The sequence below is a fragment of the Anopheles coluzzii genome, chromosome X (assembly GCF_943734685.1).
Source record: "Anopheles coluzzii chromosome X, AcolN3, whole genome shotgun sequence".
NCBI classification, from domain to species: Eukaryota; Metazoa; Arthropoda; class Insecta; order Diptera; family Culicidae; genus Anopheles; species Anopheles coluzzii.
In genome coordinates, this window is record NC_064669.1 from 4569622 (window position 1) to 4581922 (window position 12301).

The window sequence follows — 12301 nt, forward strand, 5'->3', positions numbered from 1 at the left end:
CCAAAGTTCTCCGTAGTCGTCTAGAGTCGTCCGAAGCTGTCCGTAGTCATCCGTAGTCGTCCGGAATCGTCTGGAGTTGGGACCGTCCGGAGTCGTCTGGAGTCGTCTGGGCTCGGAGTCATCCGGAGTCATCCAGTCTTAGTCGTCTGGAGTCGTCCGTAGTCGTCCGGTGTCGTTCAGAGTCATCCGGAGTCATCCAGTCTTAGTCGTATGGAGTTGTCTAGAGTCGTCCGGAGTGGTTTGGACTCGGAATCATCCGGAGTCATCGAGTCTTAGTCGTCCAGAGTCGTGTAGAATCGTCCGGAATCGTCCGGAGTCATCTGGAGTCAGGACCGTGCGGAGTCGGCCGGAGGCAGCAGGTGCAATGTTTTTGGTCAGGAATTCACTCCACTATTCTTAGAAAGAAAGGACTGCAACTCCGGGTGACTCCGTATTCAACTCCAGACGACTCCAACTCCGAACGACCCGACTCCGGACGGATCTAGTGGTTTGGAGTATTTTGTTTTCTGAAGATCAGCATGAAATTAATGAATCTTAGGAAATTTGTAATCTATAGATACTTAAGATTCAAGATATTTGTTATAAGAATTCATGAATCTCTTTAGTTCCATACAGCTTAAGAGATTCGTAAATAAAAAAGTCTCGAAAGCCAGTATAGGCTGGCATGACTGCGTAGGTCAAATGGCGGGCGTGATTGCTTTACGCAGTCAAATAGAAGAAATAGATCATCAGTGATTGATACAAGTTCTGAGATGCAAGATACTTTATGGATTCAGGGTTTTTTGGAGCTTCAAGACGCTTTATGGTTGCAAGAGTTGTTGGAGTTTCATGAATTTTCCGAGATTCGAATCACTCATCGCTGTAGTTTCGTAAGAATAATTCTCAACCAAAGATCCATAAAGCACAGCACTAGTCGCTCACTCACACGACTCCCCTCAATCGCGATGTCGAGTTCGAAGCTCTCAACTCGAAATCACACTCTCACGTCACGGGAGCACCGGGCAGGTCGTCAGACTCCCTACCGCTCCCACAGCACACCCGACCGCTCTTTGGAAATCTGACCGAATAGGGTAATTTAAAAAAAAAAAATAAACCGAAAAGTGAGAGTAAACATTTAATCTGTCGCCGTTGCGCATCAAACCGACTACGCCACACATTTCGAACGTGGGGCTGCACGCGTGTGATGTTGTGCATGAATCGCGGGATAGGCGCACCACGCATGTTTGGCATAAATAACCGAAACGCAAGCGCGCGATCGCGCGTACGGTTAAATACAGAGTGTGCAGGGGTCCGCGAACACATTAGGGTTTCGCTTTTCGCTTGTCGCCGTACAGAAGATGGAGCAGGAATTTAAATAAGAGATCGGGCGCGCACACCACGGCTCCCCGCTCTTTTCACTTTCTTCTCGGCACGTTGCTCTGCCGGTGGAATGTGGAATGCCTATGTGTGCGATTTGAAATCGATACCCGAAGCGAGCTGTTGAAATCGTTTGATTTTCTTATTTACAACAAAAGAAAAACTCTCATGCACGCAACGCAACGAATTCTAACTACAAGATAAACACAATTGGAAAAGGAGAAACAACGCACGCACACACACACCATTGTGGTTTATCGTAAACTATGTCCTATTTATTAAGAGATTTATTTTTTAAAAATGTGTACCGCGCGAACCGCGTCCTATCTCCTAGCCTTTCTTGCAGGAGGGGTTCGTATTTTGTAACCACGGGCCAGGCGGCTTCCTTCCTCCGTTTCGCGCTGATATTATATTAAGGACTTACAGGGGAGGGGGGGGGGGAATACTGTCTCCTGTGCAGTTTTAAAAGTGGCACTTGCACGCTCTTAACACATTCTTTGTTTTATAAAAATAAGTTGGAAAAATTACTCAAAAAACAAACTATCCACACCGTACTCGAGAAAAAAGAAGCCTATACACACCACTTACAACCACCCGCAAGATTAGGCCTTTCTATGCACAGAGCTGGCTCTTACAGTGTGTTGCAACACACCTGTCTGTGTGTGTGTGTTCTATCTCGGCTGGAGGGATTCAATGTTGGCCTATGATAAATAAAAAAGCGCCTGCATTTGCGCCAGTGCGCGCTCTTGGACGGTTCCTTCTTCCTATTGGAAAATGTTCGGCTGGAGCTGGAGAAGCTGCCCTGTCCCTGCCAAAACAAAAGCGTACACGGATGCGCATTCGCACGGTGTGTGTGTGTGTGTGTAGAGAGACGAAAATACAGGGTTTTCCAGGAGTTCTCATGGCTGTGGGACACTTTATCAACACTTTCTTAAGTGAATTGAACTTAATGTAATGGGAATTGGACTCTCTTTCACTCTTGTTGGACAAATCTAATACGGATTTTAAAGTAGCCTGTCCAAAAAGGATGCCATAGAGTCCAATTTCCTTCATATGAAGTTCATTTCACATAGAAAAGAGTCAAGGAAGTGTCCTACAACTATGAGAACTCCTGAAAAAAACCCATGTAAAAGTTAACTACGGCATGCTGCTAAATTAAACTACGAAAACGTAAGTATGAGTGAGAGAGTGCGGGTAAGGTACATCGTTTTTCTTCTTCTTTTGTTTTGCTTGATTAAGTTGCTTCTCTCTTGCGTTTGCTGCCGCTTTCTTAAATGTAAATGTAGTCCAGTGCAAAAAAAAGAGAGAAAGAGAGAGAATTGTTACCATACCTAACAGACGCTTAACTGTTCGCTAAGACGAACAGAATGTTGGAACGTTTTTTAATTGAAAAAAAAAGAGATAAAGAAGATATGTCTAGGTACTATTCCTATAACTGCTCCACCGCGTATAAATAATAATATTCAAAAAAAAAGCAAATACTATAACCTTCAACCGCTTTGCACGAGCGCGACTAGCCACCGTGAGTTCGAAAATAGCGCCCAGTTTGTTATTACATACTAAAGCAATACTTTTGTGTGTGTGTTTTTTTTTAAAGAATGGATGTAGCTGGCAAATGCACATTAATGAATGCTTTTTTTCTTCTTTCTTACGAATTGTACCCTAAATTCGACTAAACTCCGTGATGCCTTGTGTGCACACATTAGTATGTGTGTGTGTGTGTGTGTGAGCATCAGATGATGTAACTGTTTGCAACAAAATCTTTTGCGTGCATAAAAAAAAATCACGCTCACGAGCGTGGACCAGGGAATGAACAAATGCAAGGGCAACCTGGGAGGGAATGCAGCATCGTTAAACGCCTTTAACGTCTTTCCTTTCCCCGTTTTCCCAATTACCTATCCATAATACAATAGCACACACTCACATATCCAAAATTCACTTACCACACTTCTCGTGGCTTGCTCGAGGCTTCCTACTCCGTCGCCCTACCCACCACACATCGCCTCTAGATCGTCCTCTCCCTACCTCTCTTTCTCTCTCTCTCTCTCGCTCTCTCGGTCCATCTCTATCATCGGTGTTTTGTAGCGGTCGGCCTACCCTTGTGCCCCTCGCTGTGTTTTAGGCATCCTCCAGCGTGCTGCCGATCGGCCGGAGCACAATCCGCGGATCCGTATCGAGCATCCGGTCCGACTCCTCCGCGCTGCTCATGCACGAGTCCTTGCTGTCCGGCATCAGGTTCCGCCGCTCCTCGTCCTCCTGGCGCGTCGGTATCTCCGACACCGGTGCGTACTGCGTGTGCGACACCAGCGGGTCGGTGCTCGGGTTGAGCGCCAGTATCTGGCCGCCCCCGTTGCCCTGCAGCTGCCGGGCCAGGCCCTGCTTTTTCGACAGCACGCACGGGCAGACGCAGCTGCGCCGCCAGTCCGCCACCTTTACGTAGAGTCCTGCAAAAAAAAAGAAACAAAATATGCAAATTAGGTACATGATGCAGATTGGTTGCGTTTTTTCGTTGCGTTGTTGCGGTGAAAAACGGTACGCTACCGAGGAAAACGATTCCGAACAGCGTGATGATTGCCCCGGTCACGATCAGCCCGACGTCGATGCGCTCCTCCTGCACCTTGCCCTCCGGGTTGATTTCCGGGTGCTGCTCCGCATCGGAGTAGTCTGCCGAGCCGCTAGCAACCAGTGCGATTCCTGCCGGAAAAAAAATAAGAGCGATTAATTAAAACCATGGTTTGCGCAAACTTTGCGTCCTCTCACCTGTGGCAAACATGATCAAGCCGAACACCAGTATCGACACCTGGATGGCCGGTTTGCGCAGCATCTTCATCGACGAGACGGCCGTAGTTTGGGCCAGCAGTCCGCCCGCGCTCGGACGCGCCTCGAACGAGACCGTCGTCGGCTGGTACACGGGTCCACTTTCCGGCATCGTTGTTTGCCTTTTAATTGCTTGTTGTGGTTTTTTTACGTCAAACGTGTGTGTGTGTATATGTTAAAAGAACGTTAATCCGGCGCGCCAGAGAGAAAAAAAGAAACCTTCCGCGTTCGTATTTACTGTCTGGGCGCTACGTTCGTTCGTTGTATCTATTTGCTTGCTCTCCTTGCTCGGACGGTTTTGTTAACTGCAGCGGGTAAGTGATGGTGTCAACTGGAATGAAAAAACAGAATGGAACACAATTTAACATTATAGTTGAACTAAAGTTGGCACACATTAACAGTGCGTTTAAACCGTAATGTAGCAAAAGTATTGTTTGTGCTTCATTAAATCCATCAATTTTAGATCCATGCAGAACAATATTCTTCATTTCCATACGCTACATACTCGCGAACGATTAGCTCAGCATAGCCAGCTTGTTATCAAAAGGCAGGGTTATTGCAGTTACCTTGTTATCAAGTGTGTAGAGCGTGTTTAAATTAAAGTAGAGCAATTTATCGGTTCCGCGTAGCGCATAGTGTTAATTGCTCATTCTAAAACAAAAACAAAAACTTTACTATTAGTTTCTGCTAGTGATGTGCTCTCTGGAGCGCACCCACGAATCTGATCCTACTCCTGCTATTGTTAGTCCGATTCCATCTCCGGCAAAATCGGAATCACTAGTTCTACCCGGAGTCGTCCGGCGTCGTCTGGAAGTCGTTCGGAGTCGTCCGAGGTCGTCCAAAATTGTCCAGAGTCGTCTGGAGTCTTCCGGAATCGTCCTGAGTCCTTCCGAAGCCAGAGTCACCAGAAGTCGGAGTCATTCGATAGTCGCCCAGAGCCTATCGGAGTCTACTGGAGCGGTTCGGAGTAATGTTCTTGTGATCGGATATTTAATTTCGCTGGGGGTTTTGTCTTTCCCTTTGCGTGTGAGTTTCTTTGTTACGAAGGTCAACTCCGGACGAATCCGGATGACTCCGGACAACCTCGAATGACTCCGGATGACTCTGGATGCCTCCATAAGACTCATATTTCGAGCGACTTAGGATGACTCCGGATGAATCCAGAAGACTCCTCCGAGCGACTCCGGACAACTCTGGACGACTCTGGACGACTCTGAACGACTCCAACTCCGGAAGACTCCGGACGACTCCGGACGATTCCGGATGCCTCCAGAAGACTCATATTCATTTCGACTTAGGATGACTCCGGACGACTCCTAGCGACTCCGGATGACGCCGGATGACTCCAGACGACTCCAGATGACTCCAACTTGGAGCGACTCCGGCCGACTCCGGTTGACTCCGGACGACTTCGAACGACTCCGTATAATGCTGGGCGGATAATGCTACCACTTAGAGTCAGTTCGGAAATTATCAGAGTCGGATCGGAACTAGTTTGTGTAAGCTTTTTTTTCAAACGTTGGTAGCAAAGATTTGCTTCTTTTTCTTTTTAAATAATCAAAAACTAAAATCCGTGTTGAACTGTTGAACCGGCTGCATTCTTGACTCGAAATCAGTTAAAAAAAAGTATTTTTTAAAGGACTTTCGACGATCGTATTGGTTTGAATTACGGAATATTGTTTCCAATAAACAGTAATTATTTGCAATATATGAAGTTCAAATATTGCAAAAAAAAACATGCAATTGCTACAATCATGTGCGCACATGTTTCATGTTACGAACGTTACGATTCAAATTCGAGAATATAAAGAAACCCAATTGAAAAATAAGATAAATATCCAGACTTTGAAGCTGTCTGTAAGTTGAATCAAAACGGTTAAGTGATTTTAAAAATTATCACCAATAAATTCCGTTGAAATCTTCATTAAAATAGCGTACTACCCCTAATGATCACGTGCTTTCCCTTTTTTATGTATGGTAACTAACAACAGAAAATGTTCTCCGTTATTGCAAGTAAGCAATCCCAGGGCGACTCATCTGGGTGCAATAGGCTTCAGATACAACAAAACCAATGCATCAAATGCAATCTTAAAATGAGATAATTACGAGCAACAGCTAAGTCTACACCCGCGCCAGTCAACCCCGTTGCCGTGCTATACTCCTAGCAAGTCGTTTCGGTAGTACATCGATTGCGTATTCAGCCGCACAGCAGGCCGTGTGTGCGGTATGAGTCAGTGGTTGAACCCCGCCGAGGTGCGCGCTCAACATTCATTTATGGCCATGAACCAACGGGGTTCCGCTAGGCAGTTAGTCATCGCGGTACCCGACCGGTGGAAGGGCAACGCCAACAAATGAATAAAAACAGCCGAAACCGGAAGTATCGCACGCGCATACGCAGGCATGGCTAAGGTTACAGCCGGCGGGCAGGCAGCCGCGCACACCGTGCGTAAGACGTGTTTGCCGAATGCACCCTTGTATGGGGTGTTGGTGCTTAAAGGCGCTGGTGACGCGCACTTCCAGCATTAATTTCCTTCGCGTGGCGCTTCCTGTGAACTGTAAACGTTTGCGTGATCCTGCCACCGAATGGGAAGTGGTGCTCCCGGGAGGATTGTTTGCCTGTGGTCCGTGCCTGGTTGCGTGGCGCTGCTCGTGACCTTACTATCCTTAACTGGGGCTGGTTTTATCTATAAATAGCGGTAAATAATTGCGCGCTCCGTTGGCGACCGTGTGCTGGAGGGGGGGGGGGGAGGGGGGGGAGGTGGGTTTTAGGCACGGCCCTAAAAATATGTTTTAAACAATGTAGCAAACGATCAAACCTATTGGCGCTTGACACGAACGTGTTTTTCCCCCCTTTTGACGGAGTGATAATTAGATTTTTGGCTATAACATTCCAGAATGTTCAAACGGGGCGAACATGTTTTGGTTCCAGAAACCCCCACCAAGCGGGAAATGCACTCCACACACACACACACATACACACACCTATACACGCGTGCGTCAACACATCAGCATGTTTTTTCTACTATTGCAAGAATGTTGCAACACTTTTCTATTAATTTCCCTATCGCTTACGCAGCGTTTCTTGCAGGCGGGGACAAACCGGAAAAGTCTCCCACGGGCCGTCGGGCCCTTTCCGATGCCAACAGAAGCGGCCAGCACTGCACAGCCAGTACGGGTACGATTGCTTCACACAGTGCTGCAATCTCGCGGGGTGTATGGGCACAAAAGGCGAAACTGCAACCGACACGGCCGCTCCACACACCTCCTCCCACCACACTTCCCATTTACCAATGCTGCATCAAGAGTGGGTTGACGGGCGAGCAAAGCAGCCCCGCTCGGGGTACGGGGAATGGGGTTTTTTTTACACCTTTTTGGCACCGTACCACCACCGAAACTTACCTTTTGCGTTGCGTTGCGGCCGGGCTTTTTACACGCACAGATGCACACCTCCTTTCGCGTGCGTTGATTGCTGATCCTGCGGAAGCGGACTGTTGTTTCACCCACCACCTGGAGCTGGTGTTGTACCGTACGAGGGAAAACAAAAACTTTCGTGGGGGCTCCCCAAAAATGCCAAGCTGCCTTGCTGCAGCCCCGAACGATTGCTGAGAACGCACAGGTACGTACATGGCGCGTGCGAACGGCGACAGCCAGCGCGGTTTGACGTGTACGTCACTCTGTGGCGCGTCTAGAGTGGAGATGGGAAAAAGATGCGTTGGTCGGAATACCGGATAGTAGGTCCAGATAAACTTTTCGGAATCGTCTCCGAAATCGAAATGGACTCCCAAATCAGTTTCGGAACTTATAATTTCTATAATTTGTATCGATAGCCCATAGTAGCACATTAGACATGTTATACTGGTGGTATAAATTTCAATTGTTGGAAAATGTATCGTGGTAACGACCAAGGATGTTGAGACCAGCTGGTGGAAAGAGCATTTTGACTAAGGCCCGTGGCAACGCTCATCGGATGCGATTTTATCGGACGAGATTTGTATGGGATTTGACAGATAACGTCGGACGTGCGATTTCGTCGTCCGACGTTATCTGTCAAATCCCATACAAAAATTTGACAGGCCGTCCGATAAAATCGAATGCGAAAAAGCGTTGCCACCGCCCTAATCACCGTGTGGGTTCTCTATTCTGCAGAATTTGCTTTGTCAAATCAAGTATATCTTTAAAACTATGCACGTGACTACCCAAGTGTCACAAATCCACTAAACGACTGCTGAACGGGTTCTAAACGACTCAAGCTCTCTATCTAAACGGAATATAGAAAGACTTGGTTTAGCAGACGGTGAACGACGCATGCATTCTAAAAATAGCAAAATGCTGGTGGCACCATCTGTCGGAGTTGATCCATGGCTCCGCTCCGGATTACCCATCACTACTACACTATTGTCGCCACCATCGGACCTGCAAACCAAAGTCGAGACATAGCTGCACTACATAGGTTCACCAACAGGCACTTTATTTTAGAAGCGTGGAACAGCTAGTCTTAGGTCGAATAGTAAGCCGCCACTGTCACTTTTCCGCGCTTGCAATCCCAGTTTTCGCCTGCGATTTCGCTACCGCAAAATTCCATATCGTGTATTTTCGAAATCAAATAATCATTTTTTTTAGTTACTAAACATCACCCCTCCAAAAAAATGATGAAAATTTGTCATTTTTTGGCTAAAAAGTATTCTAAAATTTATATCGACCGACTACGATTCCCATGATTCCAGATGGTTCCATTTCTATAGAGTCGGAACCTGAATCAATCTAGCCGGAACCGAAATGGCACCATGGGTGTGCTGCCGAGAACCCATCTCTAGGCACGTCGCGATTGAAAATAATCGAAATGGATACGAAAAATGAAATGCTGAACAAAAAGGGACAGATAAATTGAACAAAATTGTGGCTTCTTGTTTTTAAATGAAATGAGTTTAATTTTTTCTTTTTATTTTTACTACAATGTTTCTATCGGCTGCATGTTTTTGCTTTGGTGCTTGACAGTTGACGTCCTCACGCAATTGGCAGCCATCTTTAACCCTCAAAAACCCTCACAACGCCTTTCAAAAACGCTCGCCAGCGGACGAGGGAAAATTCCTCCGATTGGGAGTGTTGACGAGCTCGCGAAAACCGGTTTTTGTGTAGCGGGAGCATGCACGCAAGCTTGCATGTGCCGAGCTATAGTAGCGGGTTCGTTGCTGCAACCGCTTGTATGCTCTCCAATGCAACCGTCGGCTTGATTTGTGTTTACCTTTTTTTACTTTCCAAACAAATTTTACGACCGCTTACCTCAAACTACTCGCTAAAGTGTTCAGAAATGCCTAAATCGTCATTTGGTGGCAGCAATATGCGCATTAGCTGGTGTGTTTGTTTTTTCCATTCCCAGTCCCAGCATGGTCACCATGGTAACTTGAGGCTGGCAACACACCGACCATCGCAGGGTCAGCTCCATCGCAACCCTCGGCCAGTGCGGACAAATCAATAATGGCGTTCCGGGATGTACGAGGTTGGTGTCGCCGGTGCAGCCTTCCCCCAACCCGAAGCTAACCGTTTGTTCTCTCTCTCTCGATCGTTTCCCCAGATCTGGCGGAGCAGCTGAAGCTTCTCGGCTACCCGAACAGCATACCGATCTCCGTGCTCAGTACACCGTACGGTGGGCCGGAAAGCTTCAAAGCGTACTCGGACGTGCTGCAGTGGCTGATCAACCGGCTCGAGCCGAACCTGGTGCTGGCGGGCGGGACCCGCACCGAGCAGGAGCGCATCCAGTTTGTCCGGTCGGCGACCGAGTTCCTCGTGACGCGGTCCAGCATCAAGGTGAACCCGCGCAAGCTGTACGCGAGCTCGGTGGCAGCGGCCAAGGAGCTGCTGAAGGTGACGGCCCTGCTGCTCTCCTCGCCCAAGGTGACCGGGCAGGAGGAGGAGCTGATCAAGTCGCACGTCGAGATCGACCTGTCGGACAAGCTCGACGATCTGAAGAAGGTGCGCGGCCTGTCGTCCGAGCTGACGAACCGCGGGGCCGCCCTGTACGATCTGCTGCAGAAGGAGCTGCTCAACCGGGAGGTGCGGAACGTGCAGTCGACCCGCTCGCTCGAGCTCGGTGCCACGGAGAAGATCATCAAGGGTGCGATCGGGTCGCTGCAGTCCCGGCTCGCCAGCGCCCGGGCCGCGCTCGACGGGCTGCGGGCGGACAACGCGAACCTCGCGGCCAAGAGCGCGCGCAAAGCGTCCGAGCTGGAGCGGTCGCGCCAGCGGCTCCAGGCGCTGCAGAAGGTGCGGCCGGCCTACCTGGAGGAGTTCGAGAAGCTCGAGCAGGAGCTGAAGGCCCTGTACGAGCAGTACATCGTGCGGATCCGGTGCGTGGACGCGCTGCGGTCGCAGCTGATCAGCAAGAATCGGACGCCCACACCGACGTCGCCGGTCGCGCGGATCGCCGACAGCAGCATGACGATCCTGCCCGAGGGGCTGATCGAGTCGGAGGACGAGAACGAGGAGGAGGACGACTTTGACGAGCGGGACGACGTGAAGCTGCGGACGGATCGGCGCGTGCTGCGCAGCGAGCTGCTGAACCGGGATCACCGCGGGTCGACCCGGTTCCGGTCGCGCATCGAGGGCGCCTCGCCGAGCGGCAAGGAGCGGTCGAAGATGATCGGCAGCATCGAGGACGAGCTGGGACCGCTCGACAGCTCGATGAGCTCGGAGGAGTCGGAAAGCGAGCTCGAGATGGGCGGCAATCGGTGTAAGTGTGTGCAGGGCAGCGGGTGAAGAACAAGGTCTGCTGGAGTTGGTGGTGAACGTATGCATTTTTTTTTCTTTCCCCCTCCCCCCCCCACCAGTGATCGATGGCAGCCTCCGCACCGATGACGACGAGGACGAAAGCTTGGCTAAAATGCCCCGCGAAAGCTCCACCATCAACCGTAGCGCAAAGGTGGACCTAAGCGATGAGGATTTTTAGATGTTTTTATGGAATCGCTTTCCCGTTTCGGACACTCCCAGTGCTGCAAAATGTCACTGTCAATGTCATGAAAAAATCTGACTGAAACAAAATCCATGTCAGCGTCACGTACTCAATTGTGATTAGAAGTGATACTCAAAATGATTGGTGTGATCAATGCATGGCTCGTGGCATTTTTGTGACCATCGCTTGGTCAGTCACTATGTCATGACTTGTTTTTCATCATATCAGCGTTACGTGCTCTACTGTGATGATCAGAGGCGAGACAGTTGGTGCGACCATCACATGCTTGGCGACATTGTGTGCAGCCAACTCTTGGTCAGTCACTTGGTCGCGACGTATTCTGTCGGTGATCATCCCGTTGGTCATGGGACGTATGCGGTACGCAGCGAGTGATTCCAAGCAACAAAATGAACATGGTTTCTCGCTCTGTTTGACCCGACAGACAATCAAAGCTGACAGAGCGAGAAAGAGTGCCCATTTAGTTGCTTAGGACCACACGCCAAGTATATTCCAAGAATGTCGTGACCAAGTGAGTGATCAAGAGTTGGGTGCTACAAAAAGTGTCACCAAGCATGTGATTGATTCACCCACTGTATGAATCTCACTCTCTGGTCATCACAGTTGTGTACGTGAGCTGATTTGAGTTTCGTTTTTAGTCATGAGTGTTGGTGACTGAAACAGTGTTATTGACAGCACTGGTCACAGCCAGAAAAAGTCATGATTATGCTTGTGAGTCAGAGTGTCGCGATTGACTCAAGCACTCGCATGTCGTGTTCGACATTTCATGACGCGTTTTCATCGAGTATCAGCAATGAACATCAAGCTACCATGGATATGTTCATTGTTTTTGTTGGTAAATCTCTCGTGATGATCATGACATTTTGCAGCACTGGGCATAATATTGCAACATCCAACAAAACACAAAGCATGCACATTGCACTTATGGACGGTAAACAACGGTAAAACATAGGTTTATACAAATACTATACAATAGAGGGAAAAACAAACTCACACACACACATACAACACACACTCACACATTTACAATGTAGTGAATAACAGGAGGTTCGACTAAAACGACTAAAATCTGCTTGAGCAACGTGTTTTTTTTGCCACGTGTGTAATGTTTTTTTTCTTCTAGTTGTGGGGCTAATCCCCCTCCCTCCCCTACTCCCTCTTCTC

At 48.7% G+C, this 12301-nt stretch overlaps 4 protein-coding genes across 5 annotated transcripts in view; 3 read left to right on the top strand and 1 right to left on the bottom strand.

The window, feature by feature from the left end:
- The window catches only part of LOC120949719 (protein phosphatase 1H), a 118891-nt gene that overhangs the window by 102011 nt on the left and 4579 nt on the right, over positions 1–12301 (top strand). The gene's annotated exons all lie outside the window — the stretch shown is intronic.
- Positions 1–12301, top strand: part of LOC120959623 (serine protease HTRA2, mitochondrial) — a 377171-nt gene that overhangs the window by 74873 nt on the left and 289997 nt on the right. The gene's annotated exons all lie outside the window — the stretch shown is intronic.
- LOC120954463 (uncharacterized) lies at positions 1604–7800 on the bottom strand. Of its 2 annotated transcripts, none has more exons than XM_040374640.2 (4): positions 7573–7800; positions 4117–4504; positions 3898–4050; positions 1604–3800 (listed from the first exon to the last, which is right to left on the bottom strand). In XM_040374640.2, the coding sequence occupies exons 2-4, from the start codon at positions 4283–4285 to the stop codon at positions 3475–3477; spliced, it is 648 nt and encodes a 215-aa protein (XP_040230574.1). In that variant the 5' UTR covers positions 4286–4504; positions 7573–7800; the 3' UTR covers positions 1604–3474. The 2 variants fall into 2 exon arrangements, with proteins under 2 accessions (XP_040230574.1, XP_040230575.1); XM_040374641.2 differs by lacking the exon at positions 7573–7800 and adding an exon at positions 7246–7457.
- Positions 9267–12214, top strand: LOC120949760 (clusterin-associated protein 1). Its single transcript, XM_040367257.2, has 3 exons — positions 9267–9670; positions 9746–10900; positions 10998–12214. Exons 1-3 carry the CDS (start codon positions 9649–9651, stop codon positions 11114–11116), a joined length of 1296 nt encoding a protein of 431 aa, XP_040223191.1. The 5' UTR covers positions 9267–9648; the 3' UTR covers positions 11117–12214.